Consider the following 25,536-nt stretch of genomic DNA (forward strand, 5'->3'; position numbering starts at 1 on the left):
AAAGCCCCTAAATGGCCAGCGCTGTTCTCCTCTCACCTACTAAGTCATACCTGATACAGACTGAGCAGAATTGATGCCCAACCTTAATGAGCTTCCCAGTCACGTGAGGGGACCCGGGGAAGAGGCAATGACAACACTGCAGCCTATATGAAGCAGCCAAAAGGCAAAAAACTAAGGGACCCTGCAGCACTGGACCATTGTGGACCTATCAAATTAGACCGATGCCACAGTTGGACAAGTATGACATTGTATGTAATGCTCACTGCTACAAGGAAAGTTTTAGTTACTGTTAGAATTCTTCCATAAATGTTCATAATTTTTCCTGTGCCATTTCCTTAAAAAAGTAGTCACATATCTGTTGGTATCTGTTTGCTTTTGTGATCCAATTAATAAAAATTATTTTGAAAAAAAAAAAAAAAAAAAGTAGTCACACCATTCCTCTACTGGGATATTACCAAAAAGTCAGCCTTCCTGGTAATATACCCACAGTAATCCATAGCCATCTCTGTAAAGTCTTTTTGCTCTGAAGAGTTCAACTTTACATAGGAGATGGTAAAAATAAGATTTTACTTACCGGTAAATCTATTTCTCGTAGTCCGTAGAGGATGCTGGGACTCCGTAAGGACCATGGAGAATAGACGGGCTCCGCAGGAGATAGGGCACTCTAAGAAAGCTTTGGACTCTGGGTGTGCACTGGCTCCTCCCTCTATGCCCCTCCTCCAGACCTCAGTTAGGGAAACTGTGCCCAGAGGAGATGGACAGTACGAGGAAGGATTTTTGTAAATCTAAGGGCGAGATCCATACCAGCCACACCAATCACACCATATAACTTGTGATAAACTACCCAGTTAACAGTATGAACAACAACATAGCCACGGTTCAACTGAAAAACTATAACATAACCCTTATGTAAGCAATAACTATATACAAGTCTTGCAGAAGAAGTCCGCACTTGGGACGGGCACCCAGCATCCTCTACGGACTACGAGAAATAGATTTACCGGTAAGTAAAATCTTATTTTCTCTAACGTCCTTGAGGATGCTGGGACTCCGTAAGGACCATGGGGATAATACCAAAGCTCCCAAACGGGCGGGAGAGTGCGGATGACTCTGCAGCACCGATTGAGCAAACAGGAGGTCCTCCTCAGCCAGGGTATCAAACTTATAGAACTTGTGCAAAGGTGTTTGTCCCCGACCAAGTAGCTGCTCGGCACAACTGTAATGCCGAGACCCCTCGGGCAGCCGCCCAAGAAGAGCCCACTTTCCTAGTGGAGTGGGCCTTAACCGATTTCTGCCGTAGAATGCGCCTGCTGAATCGTGTTACAGATCCAGCGAGCAATAGTCTGCTTTGAAGCAGGAGCGCCAACCTTGTTGGCCGCATACAGAACGAACAAAGCTTCAGTCTTCCTGATTCTAGTCGTTCTGGTCACATAAATCTTCAAAGCCCTGACTACATCCAGGGACTCGGAATCCTCCAAGTCCCGTGTAGCCACAGGCATGACAATAGGTTGGTTCACATGAAAAGATGAGACCACTTTTGGCAGAAAGTGAGGGCGAGTCCTCAACTCTACCCTATCCATGTGAAAAACCAAGTATGGGCTTTTATGTGATAAAGCCGCCAATTCGGAAACACGTCTTGCCGAAGCTAACGCCAACAACATGACCACCTTCCACGTGAGTTATTTCAACTCCACAGTTTTGAGTGGTTCAAACCAAGGTGACTTGAGGAAACGGAACACCATGTTAATATCCCAAGGCGCCACCGGAGGCACAAAGAGAGGCTGAATATGCAGCACCCCCTTCACAAAGGTCTGTACTTCAGGAATAGAGGCCAATTCTCTTTGAAAGAAAATGGATAAGGCCGAAATCTGGACCTTTATGGACCCTAATTTTAGGCCCAAAGTCACTCCTGTTTGAAGGAAGTGAAGTAGACGGCCAAAGTGGAACTCCTCCGTAGGAGCAGCTCTGGCCTCACACCAAGAAACATATTTCCGCCATATACGGTGATAATGTTTTAACGTCACGTCTTTCCTAGCCTTGATCAGGGTAGGAATGACTTCCTCCGGAATCCCTTTTTCCGCTAGGATCCGGCGTTCAACCGCCATGCCGTCAAACGCAGCCGCGGTAAGTCTTGGAATAGACAGGGCCCCTGCCGCAGCAGGTCCTGCCTTAGAGGAAGAGGCCACGGATCCCCTGCGAGCAACTCTTGCAGCTCCGGATACCAAGTCCTCCGTGGCCAATCCGGAACAATGAGTTGTTCTGACCCTGCTTCTTATTCTTATTCTCAACACCTTGGGTATGAGAGGAAGAGGAGGAAAAACATAGACCAATCTGAACACCCAAGGTGTCACCAGAGCGTCTTCCGCTATCGCCTGAGGGTCCCTTGACCTGGCGCAATACCGCTTTAGCTTCTTGTTGAGACGGGATGCCATCATGTCGATTTGAGGCAGTCCCCAATGATCCGTGATCTGTGCGAAGACTTCTTGATGAAGTCCCCACTCTCCCGGATGCAGGTCGTGCCTGCTGAGGAAGTTCGCCTCCCAGTTGTCCACCCCCGGGATGAACACCGCTGATAGCGCGCTTACATGGCCTTCCGCCCAGCATAGAATCCTGGTCGCTTCTGCCATGGCCATTCTGCTCCTTGTTCCGCCCTGGCGGTTTATATGAGCCACTGCTGTGACATTGTCTGCCTGAATCAGAACGGGTTTTCTCCGAAGCAATTCCTCCGCTTGACGCAGGGCGTTGTATATGGCCCTCAACTCCAGGACGTTGATGTGGAGACAAGACTCTAGGCTTGACCAGAGACCTTGGAAATTTCTTCCCGGTGTCACTGCTCCCCAGCCTCGGAGGCTTGCGTCCGTGGTCACCAGGACACAGTCCTGAATGCCGAACCTGCGACCTTCTAGTAGGTGAGCACTGTTCAGCCACCACAGGAGAGATACCCTGGTCCTGGGAGACAGGGTGATCCTTTGATGCATTTGTAAATGGGACCCGGACCACTTGTCCAAGAGGTCCCATTGAAAAGTCCTCGCATGGAACCTGCCGAAAAGGGATGGCCTCGTAGGAAGCCACCATCTTCCCCAGGACCCGCGTGCACTGATGCACTGAAACCTTTTTTGGTTTTAATAGGTTCCTGACCATGGCTATGAGTTCCTGAACCTTTTCGATCGGAAGAAAAACCTTTTTCTGGTCTGTGTCTAGAATCAGCCCCAAAAAGGTCAGACGCGTTGTAGGGACTAGCAGCCGTGTATCTGCAACGTTTTCATGGACAGAGACACGCTGTCCAGCAACCTCTCCCGAGATCTCGCCTTTATGAGGAGATCGTCCAAGTATGGGATAATTGTGACCCCCTGCGCAGGAGCACCATCATTTCCGCCATTACCTTGGTGAAAATTCTCAGGGCCGTGGAAAGCCCAAACGGCAACGTCTGAAATTGGTAGTGACAGTCCTGCACTGCAAATCTCAGCAACGCCTGATGCGGGGGGAATATCGGAACATGAAGGTAAGCATCCTTTATGTCCAGGGACACCATCCAATCCCCCCCTCCAGGCTGGCGATGACCGCCCTGAGTGATTCCATTTTGAACTTGAATCTCTTCAAGTACAGGTTCAGAGATTTCAGGTTTAAAATGGGTCTGACCGAACCGTCCGGTTTCAGGACCACAACAGGGTTGAGTAATATCCCTCTCCTTGCTGGAGATGAGGAACTGTGACAATCACCTGTTGAATATACAATTTTTGGATTGCTGCCAACACTAGCTCCCTCTCTGACGGGGAAGCCGGCAGAGCCGATCTAAAAAATCGGCGAGGAGGCAAGTCTTCGAATTCCACCCTGTATCCCTGAGAAACAATCTCTAATGCCCAGGGATCCACCTGCGAGTGAACCCAGACGTGGCTGAAAAACCGAAGACGAGCCCCAACCAGATCTGCCTCCCCTTGGGAAGCCCCAGCGTCATGCGGTGGACTTTGCAGACGCAGGGGAGGACTTCTGCTCTTGGGAACTAGCTGTGTGCAGCTTTTTTCCCCTGCCTTTCCCTCTGGCAACAAAGGATGATCCCCGTACCTTCTTGTTTTTATTGGAACAAAAGGACTGCATTCGATAATGAGGTGCCTTTTTTGTATGCTGCAGGGGGACATAAGGTAAGAAATTTGACTTACCAGCCGTAGCGACAAGATCCGAGAGGCCGTCTCCAAAAAACTCCACCCCCTTGCAAGGCAAGGACTCCATATGCCGCTTTGAATCGGCATCTCCCGTCCACTGTCGGGTCCACAAGAGCCGCCTAGCAGAAATAGACATAGCATTTATTCTGGAGCTTAATAAACAAATGTCTCTCTGAGCATCCCTCATATACAAGGCAGCATCTCTGATATGCTCTATGGTCATATGAATGGCATCCCTATCTAAGGTGTCAATTTCCGTAGATAAGGAATCTGTCCATGCCACAACCGCACTACAAACCCAGGCCGACGCCATAGCCGGTCGAGCAATAGTACCGGAATGATTGTAAGTGTGCTTTAAGGTAATTTCCTGCCTGCGATCAGCAGGTTCCTTGAGGGAAGCCGTATCCTGAGAAGGCAGTGCCACCTTTTTGGACAAACGTGTCAGCGCCTTGTCAACTTTTAGCGAAGATTCCCAGCGTATCCTATCAGTTTGTGGAAAAGGATACGCCATGAGAATCCTTTTGGGAACTTGTGGTCTCCTATCCGGAAATTCCCAAGCCTTTTCACACAAGTCACTTAATTCAAATGAGAATGGAAAAGTGACTTCAGGCTTTTTCCGTTTATACATGTGTACCCTTGTGTCAGGGACAGGGGGTTCCTCGGTAATATGCAAAACCTCTTAAATGGCAATAATCATGTACCGTATACCCTTTGCCACCTTCGGCTGTAATTTTGCATCTTCATAGTCGACACTAGAGTCAGTATCTGTGTCATCGATCTGGGATATGGTGCGCTTCTGAGACCCCGAAGGACCTGGCGCCCCAGGGACAGGCATGGACTGGCTACCTGACTGATCCCTAGCTTCTGCCTTGTCTAACCTTTTATTCAATAGATTGACATTTGCATTCAAGACATTCAGCATATCCACCGATTCAGGTGTCGGCGTTGCCGACGGCGACCTGACATTCAAGCACTCCCCCCTCCACATTAAGCGAGCCTTCCTCATCAAACATGTCAACACACGCGTACCGACACTTCACACACACACACAGGGAACCCCTTTCCTGAAGACAGTATCCCTGTCAAGGCCCTTTGGAGAGACAGAGAGAGAGTATGCCAGCACACACCCCAGCGCAATGACCCTGGAGACCAACACAAAATGTTTTTCCCCAGCAGCGCTGTATAATATGTAAACCGCCAATTATGTGCCCCCCCCCCCCCCTCTCTTTTAAGCACCCTTTCACCGTGTGTAAGCAGGGGAGAGTCCGGGGAGCTTCCTCTCAGCAGTGCTGAGTGAGTGCTGAGGGAGAAGCCCCGCCCCCTCGGCGGCGGGCTTGTCCCGCTCAAACTTAGTAAAATATGGGGGGGCTCTTTTATATACATGTACAGAGCCCACCTGTACATGTATATAATCTTTTTGCCATGTAGAGGTTTATATTGCTGCTCAGGGCACCCCCCCCCTGCGCCCTGCACCCTTACAGTGACCGGAGTATGTGAGGTGTATGGGAGCAATGACACACAGCTGCAGTGCTGTGCGTAACCTCAGTGAAGCTGAAGGCTTCTGCCGCCTGACGACTTCTGTCTTCTGTACTTCTATCTCTGTGAGGAGAACGGCGGCGCGGCTCCGGGGGTGGACGCCCAGTTAGAACCTGCGTTCACCCCCTCTGGAGCTAATGGTGTCCAGTAACCGGGGAAGCAGAGCCTATCTTTGACAAGAAGGTCTGCTCCTCTCTCCTCAGTCCCTCGATGCAGGGAGCCTGTTGCCAGCAGTGCTCCCTGTGAAAAAGTAGTAAAAGGTAGAAAAAAAAATCCAAACAAAAATGCTTCTAAGCAGAGAACTCTGGAGAGCTCTCTGCAGTGCACCCATCTTGCTCTGGGCACAGTGTAAAACTGAGGTCTGGAGGGGCATAGAGGGAGGAGCCAGTGCACACCCAGAGTCCAAAGCTTTCTTAGAGTGCCGTATCTCCTGCGGAGCCCGTCTATTCCCCATGGTCCTTACGGAGTCCCAGCATCCTCAAGGACGTTAGAGAAAGAATGATACAGGTTACTCAGCAGTCCATGGGGGTCATTCCGAGTTGTTCGCTCGGTAAAAATCTTCGCATCGCAGCGATTTTCCGCTTAATGCGCATGTGCAATGTCCGTACTGCGACAAGTAAATCTGCTATGCAGTTAGGATTTTTACTCACGGCTTTTTCTTTGTTCTGGCGATCGTAATGTGATTGACAGGAAATGGGTGTTACTGGGCGGAAACAGGCCGTTTTATGGGCGTGTGGGAAAAAACGCTACCGTTTCCGGAAAAAACGCAGGAGTGGCCGGAGAAACGGGGGAGTGTCTGGGCGAACGCTGGGTGTGTTTGTGACGTCAAACCAGGAACGACAAGCACTGAACTGATCGCAGATGCCGAGTAAGTCTGGAGCTACTCAGAAACTGCTACGAGGTGTGTAATCGCAATACTGCGAATACATTGTTCGCAATTTTAAGATGCTAAGATTCACTCCCAGTAGGCGGCGGCTTAGCATGAGCAAATCTGCTAAAATCCGCTTGCGAGCGAACAACTCGGAATGACCCCCCATATGCATAGTACAGAAAAGCCAATAGACAAAGAGGACTGTACAGCACTTACCTAGGCACAGGGTGACATACAGGAGGCCCATACGCAAGTCCAAGCGGAAAAACAAGATGGTATTGGCAACTTTACTGAACATGAAGATATTTCCAACATGCTGTTCAATTGTAACTGTATACAGAGAATAAGATAGAGAAAGGTATTAGTGTGCAAAAAACACCTAGCCAGAGATGCTTTAATGTAACTAATGACGTTAAAAAGGTGCAGTAAAAATGGGTCAATAAACCTCCAAGAAACAGACGATAGCAGCGCTAATGTTTAGATGGTGGTAGAGGCTAAGACAGTAGGGCAATTTAAACATGCATGGGATAGACATAAGGATATCCTTACAAAGAAATAAGGATCAAATGTATTTATTTATTACCAGTTATTTATATAGTGCATACATATTCCGCAGCGCTTTTCAGAAAATATTTGGCCATTCACATCGGTACCTGCCCCAGTGGAGCTTACAATCTATATTCCCTACCACATGTACACACACACACAAACATTCATGCTAGGGTTAATTTTTGTTGGGATCCATTTAACCTACCAGTATATTTTTGGATTGTGGGAGGAAACCGGAGCAACCGCAGGAAACCCACGCAAGTATGGGGAGAATATATAAGCTCCACACAGTTAAGAGTCATGGTGGGAATCGAACCCATGACCTCAGTGTCGTCCATACTGCCCAAATAAGGTTTGAGACAAAAAAAATATGGTAACAAAAAGGGGCAGACTTGATGGGCCAAGTGGTTCTTATCTGACGTCAAATTCTATGTTTAATAACAAGAATGGATGGAATGAAAAGTTGCACATATAATATACACACATATTCAAAAAACTATTTAAAATGAATAAAAGGTCACAAGATTTAAGCTGCTCAAATGATAGTGTCCGTTCCTTTTAGTATGAACTGGACTGCAGATAGGTGGACAAAATATACATTATGGTGAGAACTTGCCGTTGATAACGGTATTTCTCCTAAGTCCACAGGATAACATTGGGATATGATGAAGTGACAGCGGATTTGCACCAATCGGTCAAATCTTTTCTGCCTCCCAGCAGGCAACGGGACCATCCATATATCCCCACCTCCTGGCTCAGGCAAATCAGTTGTATTCCCAAAATTCTATACCTCCAGCGGTGAAACTGTGGTAACGACGTACTATTTGGACTGTGCCATCAGTCCTTTCGGACTCCTTTTTGTCCACTTGTTTAATTGGGACTGACTAGTCCTAATCCTGTAGCAGCAGCATTAGAACAACAACACTAATTTGCGCCCGAATTTAACCTTGGTTAATCCCATTTTACATTCAATCAAACTCCATACTGTTTAGTGATAAAAGGATAACTGTGTGTTTGTTTCGGATGAGTCATTTAAATAAACATTACAAACGTACGCACAATATAGACAATTTCCAAAAACACACAAAAATAAGACAAACGGTCATAAAAAGATCATGACTATCTTTTCACCAGCCACCCACGTAGGTTTTGATTTTAGTGTGACAGACTATACACTTGTGTGTTGTCAGTTAATATACGAACACTGTTTAAAATAACTATGATGCCGATCTGTATGCAGCAGCAAATATATGTCAAATCCGCAGGAGGCGTCTAAAGTTAACAGATGTCCAGTGCCAGCTTCCTCAGATCTTATAGCTGTGTCCAATGACACAGCATCAGATCCAACTGAATGAACAGCAAGCCGCCATCGGCCATCTGAGTAACCCTCAGGTTATGCAGGATGTCCGGCCAGACCACGCAGAAGGGGCCAGCTAAGCTGCATCTAAGGACGCAGAGACTGGTTTTGATACACCCAGAAAACGTGGCCGAATACCCCACATTTTTTGGTCCCACCCCAAACAGCTGCAGACTGGCACTCACCTGTCATCTGCAGCCGCACTGTGCCCAACATCACTACATCTGATCTACACATGCGCAAATCAAAAGAAAATTAAGAAAAAAATAAAATAAAATTCTCTCCAGTGTCCAACTCTGTATCAGGCCCTATACTATGATTTACATTCAAGATAACTAATGTGCCTCAGGTCCATGGTCCAGGTTATGAGCCATCTGGAGGCTATGATCTATCTGAATGCTGAAAGGACATGTACAAATACTTTATATGCACAACCTTTCTTTTTAAAATAGGATTTTGGTTACCTACCGGCAAATCCTTTTCTCGTAGTCCGGAGAGGATGCTGGGGTTCACTTTAGTACCATGGGGGTATAGACTGGGCCACCAGGAGACACTGGCACTTTAAGAGTTTGAGAGTGTGGGCTGGCTCCTCCCTCTACACCCCTCCTACCAGACTCAGTCTAGAAACTGTGCCCGAGGAGACGGACATCTTCGAGAGAAGCATTTAACACAGTGATTCATACCAGCTCACACATACAAGGCACATCAAGCTAATTAGCTTGAAACATTCAGCAACTGCTGAAACATTACTAACCATGTAACAATGCAGTACTTAACTAAACAAAGTAGTACCGAACCAAAGAACGGTTGCATGAAAACGAAGCGCTGGGCGGGCGCCCAGCATACTCTACGGACTACGAGAAAAGAATTTACCGGTAGGTAACAAAAATCCTATTTTCTCTTACGTCCTAGAGGATGCTGAGGTCCACATTAGTACCATGGGGATGTACTAAAGCTCCCAGAACGGGATGGAGAGCGCGGAGGCTCCTGCAGAATTGATTGACTGAACTTCAGATCATCAGAGGCCAAAGTATCGAACTTGTAAAACTTTGCAAACGTGTTCGACCCAGACCAAGTTGAAGCTCTGCAAAGTTGCATTGCCGAGACACCCCGCACAGCCGCCCAGGAAGACCCCACCTTACGAGTAGAGTGGGCCTTAACAGATTTTGGACACGGCAGTCCTGCCGTAGAATAAGCGTGCTGGACAGTGAACCGAATACAGTGAGAAATAGGCAGGACACCCAATTTTCTAGGGATCATATAGGACAGAGAGTACGACTTTCTGGTGACGAGAAGTTCTCTTCACATATCTTCAGAGCCCTTACAACATCCAAGGACTTTGATGTAATTGAGGAGTCAGTAGCCACTGGCACCACAATAGCTTGGTTGATATGAAATGCCGACACAACCTTCGGCAGAAACTGCCGACGTGCCCGGAGCTCAGCTCTATCTTCGTGGAAGATCTAGTATGGGCTTTTACAGGATAAAGCCCCCAATTCGGACAAGCGTCTAGCAGAAGCTAAGGCCAACAACGTGACCGCCTTCCATGTAAGAAATTTGACCTCAACCTCCTGTAGAGGCTCAAACCAATCCGACTGGAGGAATTGCAACACCACGTTAAGGTCCCAAGGCGCCGTAGGTGGTACAAAGGGAAGTTGGATGTGCAGGACTCCCTTCAAAAAAAAAGTCTGAACCTCAGGGAGGGCAGCCAATTGTTTCTGGAAGAAAATGGATAGGGCCGAAATCTGGACCTTCACAGAACCCAACCTCGGGCCCATATCCACACCTGCTTGCAGGAAGAGGAGAAACTGTCCCAGTTGAATCTCCACCACAAGAAACTTCTTGGACTCACACCAAGAGACATATTTCTTCCGAACACGGTGGTAAGTTTTATACGTTGCTCCTTTCCTAACCTGTATCAGGGTAGGAATGACCTTCTTCGGAATGCCCTTCTGAGCAAGTATCAGGCACTCAACTTCCATGCCGTCAAACGTAGCCACGGTAAGTTTTGATAGGCGAACGGCCCCTGCTGCAGCAGGTCCTCCCGAAGAGGAAGAGGCCTCGGTTCTTCTTGCAGTAGATTCAGAAGGTCCGCGTACCAAGCCCTTCTCGGCTAGTCTGGAGCAATGAGGATCGCTTGAACCCTTGTTCTCCTTATGAGCTTTAGGATTCTTGGGATGAGTGGGAGTGGTGGAAACACGTACACTGACTAGAACACCCACGGAGACACCAGGGCGTCCACTGCCACTGCTTGTGGGTCCCTCGACCTGGAACAATAACGCTGAAGCTTATTGTTGAGACGAGAGGCCATCATGTCTATTTGGGGTAATACCCAAAGGTCCGTTATTTCCTTGAACACCTCCGGATGGAGACCCCACTCCCCTGGATGGAGATAGTGTCTGCTGAGGAAGTCTGCTTCCAAGTTGTCTACTCCCGGAATGAAGATGACCGACAGCGCCAACGCGTGTTTTTCTGTCCAGAGGAGTATTCTTGTCACCTCTGACATTGCCGCTCTGCTCTTCGTTCCGCCCTGTTGGTTTATGTAAGCTACTATTACGTTGTCCGACTGCACTTGAATGGCCCGATTTCGTAGAAGAAGGGCCGCCTGAAGAAGATTGTTGTAGACAGCTCTTAGTTTCAGGATGCTGATGAGCAGGCCGGCTTCCAAGTTTGACCACAGTCCTTGGAAAGTTACTCCTTGAGTGACTGCTCCCCAGCCCCGAAGGCTCGCATCCGTGGTTAGTAAGGACCCAGTCCTGAATCCCGAACCTGTGGCCCTCCAGAAGGTGAGGTAATTGTAATTACCAGGGGAGCGAAATCCAGGCCTTCGGCGACAGACACATTCTCTTGTGCATGTGGAGATGAGATCCCAACCACTTGTCCAGAAGATCCAATTGGAAGGTCCGAGCGTGGTACCTCCCGTACTGGAGAGCCTTGTAAGAGGCCACCATCTTTCCCAATAGGTGAATGCATTGATGAACCAACACCCGGCCTGGCTTCAGGACATCCCGGACCATAGTTTGTATCACCAATGCCTTTTCCTGCAGAAGAAACACCTTCTGCACTTCTGTGTCCAGGATCATTCCCAGAAAGGAAAACCACTGGGTTAGTTTCAAATGTGACTTTGGAAGGTTCAGAATCCAACCATGACTCTTGAGGAGGCATGTTGTGAGAACAATGGACTGCAGCAGCTTCTCCTTGGACGATGCCTTTATCAGCAGATCGTCCAGATATGGAATGATGTTCACCCCTTGTTTGCGGAGGAGAACCATCATCTCTGCCATCACCTTGGTAAACACCCATGGTGCTGTGGGGAGGCCGAATGGCAGGGCCTGGAACTGGAAATGACAGTCCAGCAATGCGAAACGGAGATAAGCCTGATGCGGCGCCATATCGGAATGTGGACGTACGCATCCTTGATATCCAGGAATACTAGGAATTCCCCCCTCTTCCAGACCTGATATCACCGCCCTGAGAGACTCCATCTTTAACTCCTTTAGAAAGTAGTTCAATGATTTTGGGTTCAGAATGGGCCTGACCGAACCATCCGGTTTCGATAGCACGAAAAGGTTTGAATAGTAACCTGTGGCCTGCGGAGGAGGGGGAACTGGCACAATGACCTGTGCCTCCACCAGCTTTTGGACAGCTTCTTGTAGTACAGTGCTGTCTGCCAACAGAGTTGGTAAGCCTGATTTGAAAAAATTATGAGGAGGGAGACTTTGAAATTCCAGTCTGTATCCCTGGGAATGGGATACAATATCTATCACCCAGGGATCCAGGCTGGACGATACCCAGACGTGACTGAAGTGTCTGAGTCTCGCTCCCACCAGCCCCACCTCCAGGTCGCGCGGTCCACCGTCATGTGGAGGACTTTGGCATACCCGAAGCAGGCTTTTGTTCTTGGAAACCTGCAGCAGCAGGTTTCTTAGACTTAACTCGACCTCCCCTAAAGAAGGTATTGGCCTTTCTAGGCTTGTTAGGCCGAAAGGACTGTGTTGCAGATGAAGAGAAGGATTTCTTCGGAGCAGGTGCAGCTGAGGGAAGAAACGGAGACTTACCCGCTGTAGCCGTGGATATCCATGCGTGTAGAGCTTCCCCAAAGAGAGGCTGACCTGTACAGGGTAGGGACTACACACTTTTTCTGGATTCCGCGTCGGCCGACCACTGGCGCAGCCACAGTCCCCGACGAACTGAAACACACATGGAAGAGATTCCAGGCAGCCATGGAACCCAGGTCTTTCATGGATTCTACCATAAAACCTGCTGAATCATGTATGTTGCGTAAAAATAATGCAACATCATCCTTATCAATCGTATCCAAATCCTCAACTAAGGTAGCTGACCACTTTACTATAGCCTTTGCAATCCATGCACGAGCAATAGTGGGACGTAATATGGCCCCCGAAGCAGTGTACATTGATTTAAGTGTGTTATCAAATTTTCGATCAGCCGGCTACTTTAAGGCGGTAAATCCTAGAACAGGCAAAACCACCTTCTTTGAGAGTCTGGACACAGATGTGTCAACAATCGGCGGGTTTTCCCATTTTTTTCTATCCTCCTCAGGTAAAGGAAACACCACCTGTACCCTTTTAGGGACCTGGAATTTTTTCTCAGGGTTTTCCCATGCTCTCTCAAATATAGAATTCAATTCCTTTGACGCAGGGAAGGTTAGCGAGGCATTTTTATTTTCAGTGAAAAAGGCCTCCTCAACCAGTTCAGGTGTGGTATCATTAACATTCAACACATCCCTGATAGCCTCTATCATCAATTGCACCCCCTTTGCAAGAGATGTGGACCCCTGCAACACATCCCCATCACAGTCTATGGTGTCAGAATCGGTATCTGTATCGCACGCTGGGGCTATATAGCGGAGCATCCTGAGTTACCAGAAACCGGCCATACTGCTCTGTAATACCTGGGTTGCAGTTTCATTACTTGCTACCCTGTCAGAAATCTGAGAAATCCAAGATTTGATAGAGGAAAACCACTCAGGCTCCCTTGCTGGTATCTGTGCTAAACCAGTGCTATCCCGATTACATGGAATGGGATCATCCTGGGAGGACACATCCTCTGCAGCATATGACACAGTGTTCCTGGACATAGCCAAAAGAGACCACCAAACACTCTACACACACAGGTGAGGGCAGAAAGTTTCCCTCCCATGAATGGCAAGAGAGAGACAGATTGGAGCCAACCCACACACAGCGCTTTTACCAAAGGGAGACCCCTTGTCAGCGCTGACTTTGCACCTTAATAGGACACACAGTCTTATTACAGCCTCCTCCCCCCCTTCTACAACCCCCTGGTACCGTTTACAGATAACTGGAGTTGCTGTGGAGGGACCTGGATTCTCCTTCTCAGTGCTGTTCAGGCAGGAAAATGGCGTTGAAACGCTGCTGGGTCCGCTATGAGAAGCTCCGCCCCCTTAATGCCGCTGTCTTCTTGCTTTTCATGGACTATACTGGTCTGAGGAATTAGTGCTAGTTGAGATCCCGGGACCCCGACAGGCTTCTGGACCAGTGTAGGGTGTCGCGCTGGCTTAGGGCGCCCCTCTCAGCGCCACACCATGTACCGCTGAGCCATACCCGGAGCGCAGTTAATACTGCGCCCCTACCCTGTGCCGCCATCTTCACACCGACCCCCCCGATTGCTAGGGGGGGGGGGGGGGGGGTCGGTGTCTCACTCGCCACCGATTCTTCAGCTCTGCAAGGGGGCAGCTGCATGCTGCTGGGGTGAGTGGTCCCCTGTGGCAGAGAACGATCAGACACCTCTAGAGCTCAGTGTCCAGTCAGCGAAGACAGTGGCTCAGACCCCGCAGGGCGGATACTGCTCCCCTTCTCAGTCCCTCGCTGCACGGAGGCTGTTGCCAGCAGCCTCCCTGTAAAATAGTACTCTCTAAAAATAAGATTTTAAACCTACCGGTAAATCTTTTTCTCGTAGTCCGTAGTGGATGCAGGGGACTCCGTAAGGACCATGGGATAGACAGGCTCCGCAGGAGACATGGGCACTTTAAGAAAGACTTTAGTTCTGGGTGTGCACTGGCTCCTCCCTCTATGCCCCTCCTCCAGACCTCAGTTAGAGAAACTGTGCCCAGAGGAGACGGACAGTACGAGGAAGGATTTTTGTTAATCCAAGGGCAAGATTCATACCAGCCACACCAATCACACCATATAACTTGTGTATCTATTTAACAGTTAACAGTATGAAAAAACAACGTAGCATCAGTCCAACCTGATGAAACTATAACATAACCCTTATGTAAGCAAAACTATATACAAGTCTCGCAGAAGTAGTCCGCACTTGGGATGGGCGCCCAGCATCCTTTATGGACTACGAGAAAAAGATTTACCGGTAGGTTTAAAATCTTTTTTTCTCTAACGTCCTAGAGGATGCTGGGGACTCCGTAAGGACCATAGGGATTATACCAAAGCTCCCAAATGGGTGGGAGAGTGCGGATGACTCTGCAGCACCGAATGAGCAGACCTTAGGTCCTCCTCAGCCAGGGTATCAAACTTATAGAACTTTGCAAAGGTGTTTGAACCCGACCAAGTAGCAGCTCGGCACAGTTGTAGTGCCGAGACCCCTCGGGCAGCCGCCCAAGACGAGCCCACCTTCCTAGTGAAATGGGCCTTGACCGATTTTGGCAACGGCAATCCAGCCGTAGAATGCGCCTGCTGAATCGTGTTACAGATCCAGCGAGCAATAGTCTGCTTCGAAGCAGGGGCGCCAACCTTGTTGGCTGCATATAGGACAAATAGTGCTTCCGTTTTCCTGACTCTAGCCGTTCTGGCCACATAAATTTTCAAAGCCCTGACCACATCAAGGGACTCGGAATCATCCAAATCTCGTGTAGCCACAGGCACCACAATAGGTTGGTTCATATGAAAAGATGACACCACCTTAGGCAAGAACTGAGGGCGGGTCAGCAATTCTGCTCTATCCATATGGAAAACTAGATAGGGGCTTTTATGAGACAAAGCCGCCAATTCCGACACTCGCCTAGCCGAAGCCAAGGCTAATAACATGACCACTTTCCAAGTGAGATATTTTAACTCCACCGTTTGAAGTGGTTCAAACCAGTGCGACTTAAGGAAACTCAACACCACGTTAAGGTCCCAAGGCGCCACCGGAGGTATAAAAGGAGGCTGAATATGCAGCACTCCCTTCACAAAAGTCTGTACTTCTGGGAGAAAAGCCAATTATTTTTGAAAGAAAATGGATAAGGCCGAAATCTGAACCTTAATGGAGCCTAATTTTAGGCCCAAATTCACTCCAGTCTGTAGGAAGTGAAGGAAACGGCCCAGATGGAATTCTTCCGTAGGAGCATTCCTGGCCTCACACCAAGAAACATATTTTCGCCATATCCGGTGATAAATGTTTCGCGGTCACGTCTTTCCTAGCCTTTATCAGAGTAGGAATGACCTCATCTGGAATTCCCTTTTCGCTAGGATCCGGCGTTCAACCGCCATGCTGTCAAACGCAGCCGTGGTAAGTCTTGGAACAGACATGGCCCCTGTTGTAACAGGTCCTGTCCTAGAGGAAGAGGCCACGGATCTTCCGTGAGCATTTCCAGCAGATCCAGATACCAGGTCCTTCGTGGCCAATCTGGAACAATGAGAATTGTTCTCACTCCTCTTTTTCTTATTATTCTCAACACCTTGGGTATAAGAATTAGAGGAGGAAACACATAGACCGACTGGAACACCCACGGTGTCACTAGGGCGTCTACTGCTACCGCCTGAGGGTCTTTTGATTTGGCGCAATACCTCTGTAGCTTTTTATTGAGGCGGGACACCATCATGTCTATCTGGGGCAGTCCCCACCGACTTGCAATCTGTGCGAAGACTTCCCGATGAAGTCCCCTCTTCCCTGGATGCAGGTCGTGTCTGCTGAGGAAGTCTGCTTGCCAGTTGTCTACTCCCGGAATGAACACTGCTGACAGTGCGCTTACATGATTTTCCGCCCAGCGAAGATTCCTGTTGGCTTCCGCCATTCCCACTCTGCTCCTTGTGCCGCCTTGGCGGTTTACATGAGCCACTGCGGTGATGTTGTCTGACTGGATCAGAACTGGTTGGTCGAGAAGTAAGTTCTCCGCTTGACGTAGGGCGTTGTATATAGCCCTCAGTTCCAGGATGTTTAAGTGAAGTCTCTTGACTTGTCCAAAGTCCTTGGAAGTTTCTTCCCTGTGTGACTGCTCCCCACCCTCTGAGGCTCGCGTCCGTGGTCACCAGGATCCTTTTCTGAAAGCCGAACCTGCGGCCTTCTAAAAGGTGAGCACTCTGCAGCCACCACAGGAGAGATACCCTGGCCCTGGGGGACAGGGTGATCAGCTGATGAATTTGTAGATGTGACCCGGACCACTTGTCCAATAGGTCCCATTGGAAAGTCCTGGTATGGAACCTGCTGAAGGGAATGGCTTTGTATGTTGCCACCATTTTTCCCAGGACTTGAGTGCAATGATGCACAGACACTTGTTTTGGCTTCAATAGGTTCTTGACTAGAGTCATAAGTTCCTGAGCTTTTTCTATCGGAAGAGAAACCCTTTTCTGGTCTGTGTCCAGAATCATGGCCAAGGAGGTCAGACGAGTCGTAGGAACCAGCTGTGATTTCGGGATATTGAGAATCCAGCCGTGTTGCTGTAACACCTTCAATGAAAGTGACACGCTGTTCAGTAACTTCTCTCGTGATCTCGCTTTTATGAGGAGATCGTCCAAGTATGGGATAATAGTGACACCCTGCTTGCGCAGGAACACCATCATTTCCGCCATTACCTTGGTGAAAATCCTCAGGGCCGTGGAAAGCCCAAACAGCAACGTCTGAAATTGGTAATGACCATCCTGTACCGCAAATCTCAGGTACGCCTGGTGAGGTGCATAAATGGGGACATGAAGGTATGCATCCTTTATGTCCAGAGATACCATAAAATCCCCCCCTTCCAGGCTGGCGATGACCGCTCTGAGCGATTCCATCTTGAACTTGAACCGTTTTAAGTATAGGTTCAGGGATTTTAAATTCAATATGGGTCTGACCGAACCGTCCGGTTTCGGAACTACAAACAGGGTTGAGTAGTATTCCCTTCCCTCTCTAAAGCAGGGGAACTTCGACCACCACTTGTTGAAGACACAATTTGTGAATAGCATTTAACACTATCTCCCTTTCTAGGGGAGAAGTCGGTAGAGTCGATTTGAAAAACCGGCGAGGAGGCACCTCTTCGAATTCCAGCTTGTATCCCTGAGAAACAATTTCTATTGCCCAGGGATTCACCTGTGAGTGAACCCAGATGTGGCTGAAAAGTCGAAGACGTCCCCCACTCCCCCAGCGGAGCCCCAGCGTCATGCGGTGGATTTTGCAGAGGCCGGGGAGGACTTTTGTTTCTGGGAACTAGCTGTGCTGTGCAGCTTTTTACCTCTGCCCTTACCTCTGGCAAGAAAGGACGACTCTTTTGCTTTTATTTGAACGAAAGGACTGCATTTGACAATGTGGCGCTTTCTTAGGTTGTGAGGGAACATAAGGCAAAAAATTTGATTTACCTGCCGTAGCTGTGGAGACCAGGTCAGAGAGCCCTTCCCCAAACAATTCCTCACCCTTGTAAGGTAAGACCTCCATATGTCTTTTTGAGTCGGCATCACCTGTCCACTGCCGGGTCCAGAGTACTCGTCTAGCAGAAATAGACATAGCGTTTATTCTGGAACCCAGTAAACTAATGTCTCTGAGCATCTCTCATATATAAGACAGCATCCTTTATATGGCCTAGGGTCAATAAAATGGTATCCTTATCTAGGGTCTCAATATCCGCTGATAAGGAATCTGTCCATGCTGCTACAGCGCTACAAACCCAGGCTGACGCAATTGCCGGTCTGCGTAATGTACCAGAATGTGTGTAAATGGATTTCAAGGTAACCTCCTGCTTGCGGTCAGCAGGATCCTTGAGGGTGGCCGTATCTTGGGATGGCAACGCTATCTTTTTTGACAAGCGTGTCAACGCTTTGTCCACCTTAGGGGAGGATTCCCACCGTATCCTGTCCGTTGGCGGGAAAGGATACGCCATAAGAATCCTTTTGGGAATCTGCAGTTTTTTGTCTGGAGATTCCCACGCTTTTTCACATAATTCGTTCAACTCATGTGAGGAGGGAAAAGTTACCGTACGCTTCTTTCCCTTATACATGTGTACCCTCGTGTCAGGTACAGTGGGTTCCTCTGTGATATGCAACACTTCTTTTATTGCAATAATCATATCGAATACATTTAGCCACTTTTGGCTGTAACTTTGCATCATCGTAGTCGACACTGGAGTCAGAGTCCGTGTCGGTATCTGTGTCTCCTATCTGGGATAGTGGGCGCTTCTGAGACCCTGAAGGTCCCGGCGACATAGGGACAGACATGGGTTCACTCCCTGACTGTTCCTTAGCTTCAGTTTGTCTAATCTTTTGTGCAATAAGTTCACACTAGCACTTAAAACATTCCACATATCCATCCAGTCAGGTGTCGGCACCACCGACGGAGACCTCACATTCATACGCTCCCCTTCCTCCCTAGGTGAGCCTTCTACCTCAGACATGTCGACACACGCGTACCGACACACCACACACACAGGGAACCTCTTATCGTAAGATAGTTTCCCCACCAGGCCCTTTGGAGAGAGAGAGAGAATATGCCAGCACACACCCCAGCGCTATAGGATTCTGGAAAAAAAACACTAAATGTTTATCCAATAGCGCTGTTTATACTTTATATCCGCCAAATTTGTGCCCCCCCCCCCCCCCCCTCTTAAAACCCCTCCATCACCGTGTATTAGCAGGGGAGAGTCCGGGGAGCTTCCTCTCAGCGCTGTGCTCAGGGAGAAGCCCCGCCCCCTCGGCGGCGGGCTTCTGTTCCGCTCAAAATTCCTGAAAACTGGGGGCTCTGATATATACATGTACAGTGCCCACCTGTACATGTACAGGTTGAGTATCCCATATCCAAATATTCCGAAATACGGAATATTCCGAAATACGGACTTTTTTGAGTGAGATAGTGAAACCTTTGTTTTCTGATGGCTCAATGTACACAAACTTTGTTTAATGCACAAAATTATTACAAATATTGTATTACATGACCTTCAGGCTGTGTGTATAAGGTGTATATGAAACATAAATGAATTGTGTGAATGTAGACACACTTTGTTTAATGCACAAAGTTATAAAAAATATTGGGTAAAATGACCTTTAGGCTGTGTGTATAAGGTGTATATGTAACATAAAAGCATTCTGTGGTTAGATTTAGGTCCCATCACCATGATATCTCATTATGGTATGCAATTATTCCAAAATACGGAAAAATCCGATATCCAAAATACCTCTGGTCCCAAGCATTTTGGATAAGGGAGACTCAACCTGTATATACTTATTTTGCCAATGGAGAGGTTTTATTGCTGCCCAGGGCGCCCCCCCTGCGCCCTGCACCCTTACAGCGACTGCGGTGTGTGAGGTGTATGGGAGCAATGGCGCACAGCTTTACTGCTGTGCATTACCTCAGTGAAGATCATGAAGTCTTCTGCCGCCTCTGAAGTCATCTTTACTTCTCATACTCACCCGGCTTCTATCTTCCGGCTCTGCGCGGACGGCGGCGCGGCGCTGGGACGGACGGCGAGGGCGAGACCTGCGTACCAATCCCTCTGGAGCTAATGGTGTCCAGTAGCCTAAGAAGCAGAGCCTTGAAACTCACAGAAGTAGGTCTGCTTCTCTCCCCTCAGTCCCTCGATGTAGGGAGTCTGTTGCCAGCAGGCTCCCTGAAAATAAAAAACCTAACAAATGTACTTTCTGTCAGGAAGCTCAGGAGAGCTCCCTGTAGTGCACCCATCTCCTCTGGGCACAGTATCAAACTGAGGTCTAGAGGAGGGGCATAGAGGGAGGAGCCAGTGCACACCCAGACCTAAAGTCTTTCTTAAAGTGCCCATGTCTCCTGCGGAAACCGTCTATCCCATGGTCCTTACGGAGTCCCCAGCATCCTCTAGGACGTTATAGAAAAAACATTTACCAGGAAAATTCAGGAGAGCTCCCCTAGCTGTGCCCGGCTCCTCCGGGCACATTTTCTAAACAGAGTCTGGTAGGAGGGGCATAGAGGGAGGAGCCAGCCCACACTCTCAAACTCTTAAAGTGCCAGTGGCTCCTGGTGGACACATCTATATCCCCATGGTACTAATGTGGACCCCAGCATCCTCTAGGACGTAAGAGAAATTGGGTTGTTTACAAGGTCAGGTTATTTTTCTATTCCTCTATTTTAGGTTGTAATCTTTGGAGCTGGGCCCTCGTAGCTTTTTGTCTATCAGTAATTATTGTGTGGGGTTTATCGCTTATCTATTAAGCAGCCGAATACAACAAGAAGACTAACCAAGCATTCACACAGCGACTGACACACTTACTACTACGTCTGTTCTTCATCATTACTATGGCGCTGAGGAACATCAGTATCTCCACTTCTCTCTGGAAGAGGAAAGATATAAATCTTAGAACATGAAATGAAAGCTTAGAGATGTATGCCAGACTGTGATTGTGAGGTATGGCTCTCTGCCATGTAATTGCAGGCACCCTATCTCTCCACACGCTCATGCTAGCAGCTACGAAGAGACCATTATACATTTAGTACTCACATTAAAGAGATCACTAAATATTAGCCAAGGATAAACATTATGAGAATGGACGAGCTAATCTGAAATGCACATTAGTATCCTGAAGGGCAGATATTCATCTAGCACAATGTCACAGCCTACCAGGATACTGGCATTGCTACAGTTCCACTTAAGTAACAAGCCACTGTGTAGAACTAATGATTATTTTCTAGGCTGGCACCAAACCAAGGCAAGGAAAGTCAGCTAAGGATTGCCTTGCTGTAGCCCAGGGGTGGGCAATTATTTCTGCTTATGGGCCACTTAACACTTTCCAGTGAGTATTCGAGGGCCGTCATAGGCACGCGCCACGTGCTTCTTCAATACGACCTTGCAAGACAAAACCAGTGATCTGCACGCTGGAGAGATCAGCTCCCGCTGCACGCATGAGAGAGACGCTTGCCACCGGCTGGAGAGATTCACACTCTTCTTGATGTGGCTCCGCCCCCCGCCTGAGACATCGGAAAGGAAATCCCGGTCAGCAGCCCCTGTGATGCAATCGGATTTCCTCAGCGTCTCTTGGAGCTGCTGTAGAGAGCGCAATGACAAGTGGTTCAGCCAGTCAGGCCGCTTGTCATTGCGCACTGGTGGGGGACAGCGGGCCAAGCAGGATCGGTTTACGGGCCGCATGCTGCCCACCCCTACTGTAACCATAGAATTGGGGGTGGGGACAAAAAATAAGATTTTACTCACCGGTAAATCTATTTCTCGTAGTCCTTAGTGGATGCTGGGAACTCCGTAAGGACCATGGGGAATAGCGGCTCCGCACAACTAAGAAAGATTTAGGACTACCTGGTGTGCACTGGCTCCTCCGTCTATGCCCCTCCTCCAGACCTCAGTTAGGATACTGTGCCCGGAAGAGCTGACACAATAAGGAAGAATTTGAAATCCCGGGTAAGACTCATACCAGCCACACCAATCACACCGTACAACTCGTGATACTATATCCAGTCAACAGTATGAATAACAACTGAGCCTCACGAACAGATGGCTCATAACAATAACCCTTTAGTTAAGCAATAACTATATACAAGTTTTGCAGACAATCCGCACTTGGGATGGGCGCCCAGCATCCACTACGGACTACGAGAAATAGATTTACCGGTGAGTAAAATCTTATTTTCTCTGACGTCCTAGTGGATGCTGGGAACTCCGTAAGGACCATGGGGATTATACCAAAGCTCCCAAACGGGCGGGAGAGTGCGGATGACTCTGCAGCACCAAATGAGCAAACTCAAGGTCCTCCTCAGCCAGGGTACCAAACTTGTAGAATCTTGCAAAAATGTTTGAACCCGACCAAGTAGCAGCTCGGCAAAGTTGTAAAGCCAAGACCCCTCGGGCAGCTGCCCAAGAAGAGCCCACTTTCCTCGTGGAATGGGCTTTAACAGATTTAGGATGCGGCAGTCCAGCCGCAGAATGTGCAAGTTGAATCGTGCTACAGATCCAGCAAGCAATAGTCCGCTTAAAAGCAGGAGCACCCAGCTTGCTGGGTGCATACAGGATAAATAGCGAGTCAGTTTTCCTGACTCTAGCCGTCCTGGAAATATATATTTTTTCAGAGCCCTGACTACGTCCAGCAACTTGGAGTCCTCCAAGTCCCGAGTAGCCGCAGGCACCACAATAGGTTGGTTCACATGAAAAGCTGATAACACCTTAGGAAGGAATTGGGAACGAGTCATCAATTCTGCCCTATCCATATGAAAAATCAGATAAGGGCATTTGCATGACAAAGCCGCCAATTCTGATACACGCCTGGCCGACGCCAAGGCCAACAGCATGACCACTTTCCACGTGAGGTATTTTAGCTCCACGGATTTAAGTGGTTCAAATCAATGCGACTTCAGGAAATCCAACACCACGTTGAGATCCCACGGTGCCACTGGAGGCACAAACGGGGGCTGAATATGCAGCACTCCCTTAACAAAAGTCTGAACTTCAGGCAGTGAAGCTAGTTCTTTTTGGAAGAAAATGGACAGAGCCGAAATCTGGACCTTAATGGAACCCATTTTAAGCCCATAGTCACTCCTGACTGTAGGAAGTGCAGAAATCGACCCAGTTGAAATTCCTCCGTTGGGGCCTTCCTGGCCTCACACCAAGCAACATATTTTCGCCATATGCGGTGATAATGTTTTGCGGTCACATCTTTCCTAGCCTTAATCAGCGTAGGAATGACTTTCTCCGGAATGCCCTTATCCTTTAGGATCCGGTGTTCAACCGCCATGCCGTCAAACGCAGCCGCGGTAAGTCTTGGAACAGACAGGGCCCCTGCTGCAGCAGGTCCTGTCTGAGCGGCAGAGGCCATGGGTCCTCTGAGATCATTTCTTGAAGTTCTGGGTACCAAGATCTTCTTGGCCAATCCGGAACCACGAGTATAGTTCTTACTCCTCTCCTTCTTATGATTCTCAGTACCTTGGGTATGAGAGGCAGGGGAGGGAACACATACACCGACTGGTACACCCACGGTGTTACCAGAGCGTCCACAGCTATCGCCTGAGGGTCCCTTGACCTGGCACAATATCTTTTTAGCTTTTTGTTGAGGCGGGATGCCATCATGTCCACCTGTGGCCCTTCCCAATGGTGTACAATCATTTGGAGAACTTCTGGATGAAGTCCCCACTCTCCCGGGTGGAGGTCGTGTCTGCAGAGAAAGTCTGCTTCCCAGTTGTCCACTCCGGGAATGAACACTGCTGACAGTGCTAACACATGATTTTCCGCCCATCGGAGAATCCTTGTGGCTCGCCATCCTGCTTCTTGTGCCGCCCTGTCGGTTTACATGGGCGACCGCCGTGATGTTGTCTAACTAGATCAGCACCGGCTGGTTTTGAAGCAGGGGTCTTGCCTGACTTAGGGCATTGTAAATGGCCCTTAGTTCCAGAATATTTATGTGTAGGGAAGTCTCCTGACTTGACCATTGTCCTTGGAAGTTTCTTCCCTGTGTGACTGCCCCCCAACCTCAAAGGCTGGCATTCGTGGTCACCAGGACCCAGTCCTGTATGCCGAATCTGCGGCCCTCTAGAAGATGAGCACTCTGCAGCCACCACAACAGCGACACCCTGGCCCTTGGAGACAGGGTTATCAGCCGATGCATCTGAAGATGCGATCCGGACCACTTGTCCAACAGATCCCACTGAAAGATCCTTGCATGGAACCCTCCGAATGGAATTGCTTCGTAAGAAGCCACCATCTTTCCCAGGACTCGCGTGCAATGGTGCACCGACACCTGTTTTGGTTTTAGGAGGTCTCTGACTAGAGATGACAACTCCTTAGCCTTCTCCTCCGGGGAGAAACACTTTTTTCTGTTCTGTGTCGAGAACCATCCCCAGGAACAGTAGACGCGTTGTAGGAACCAGCTGCGACTTCGGAATGTTCAGGATCCAGCCGTGCTGTTGTAGCACTGCCCGAGCTAGTGCTACTCCGATCAACAACTGTTCCCTGGACCTCGCCTTTATAAGGAGATCGTCCAAGTACGGGATAATTATAACTCCCTTTCTTCGAAGGAGTATCATCATCTCTGCCATTACCTTGGTAAATACCCTCGGTGCCGTGGACAGACCAAACGGCAACGTCTGGAATTGGTAATGACTGTCCTGTACCACAAATCTGAGGTATTCCTGGTGAGGGGGGTAAATGGGGACATGCAGGTAAGCATCCTTGATGTCCAGTGATACCATGTAATACCTTTCGTCCAGGCTTGCAATAACCGCCCTGAGCGATTCCATTTTGAACTTGAACCTTCGTATATAAGTGTTCAAGGATTTCAAATTTAAAATGGGTCTCACCGAACCGTCCGGTTTCGGTACCACAAACATTGTGGAATAGTAACCCCGTCCTTGTTGAAGAAGGGGTACCTTGACTATCACCTGCTGCGAATACAGCTTGTGAATTGCCTCCAGCACTGCCTCCCTGTCCGAGGGAGCTGTCGGCAAGGCAGATTTGAGGAAACGGCGAGGGGGAGACGTCTCGAATTCCAGCTTGTACCCCTGAGATACTACCTGTAGAATCCAGGGATCCACCCGTGAGCGAGCCCACTGGTCGCTGAAATTCTTGAGACGGGCCCCCACCGTACCTGGCTCCGCCTGTGGAGCCCCAGCGTCATGGACTTAGAGGAAGAGGGGGAGGACTTTTGTTCCTGGGAACTGGCTGTATGCTGCAGCTTTTTCCCTCTACCTCTGCCTCTGGGCAGAAAGGACGCGCCTTTAACCCGCTTGCCTTTCTGGGGCCGAAAGGACTGTACCTGATAATACGGTGCTTTCTTTGGCTGTGAGGGAACATGGGGCAAAATGTTGATTTCCCAGCTGTAGCTGTGGAAACGAGGTCCGAGAGACCATCCCCAAACAACTCCTCACCCTTGTAAGGCAAAATTTCCATGTGCCTTTTAGAAACAGCATCACCTGTCCACTGCAGAGTTCCTGGCAGAAAA

General features: G+C 48.8%; 1 protein-coding gene across 1 annotated transcript in view; it reads right to left on the reverse strand.

Moving 5' to 3' along the window:
• TMX2 (thioredoxin related transmembrane protein 2) overlaps nucleotides 1-25,536 on the reverse strand; it is a 109,809-nt gene that overhangs the window by 47,326 nt on the left and 36,947 nt on the right. The window contains exons 2-3 of the mRNA XM_063958465.1: nucleotides 20,874-20,934; nucleotides 6,784-6,897 (exon numbers count right to left, since the gene is read on the reverse strand). Coding sequence (XP_063814535.1) covers nucleotides 6,784-6,897; nucleotides 20,874-20,934 — 175 coding nt within the window. The remainder of the gene's footprint in view (nucleotides 1-6,783; nucleotides 6,898-20,873; nucleotides 20,935-25,536) is intronic.

The sequence above is a fragment of the Pseudophryne corroboree genome, chromosome 3 (assembly GCF_028390025.1).
Source record: "Pseudophryne corroboree isolate aPseCor3 chromosome 3, aPseCor3.hap2, whole genome shotgun sequence".
In the NCBI taxonomy this organism is placed as follows: Eukaryota; Metazoa; Chordata; class Amphibia; order Anura; family Myobatrachidae; genus Pseudophryne; species Pseudophryne corroboree.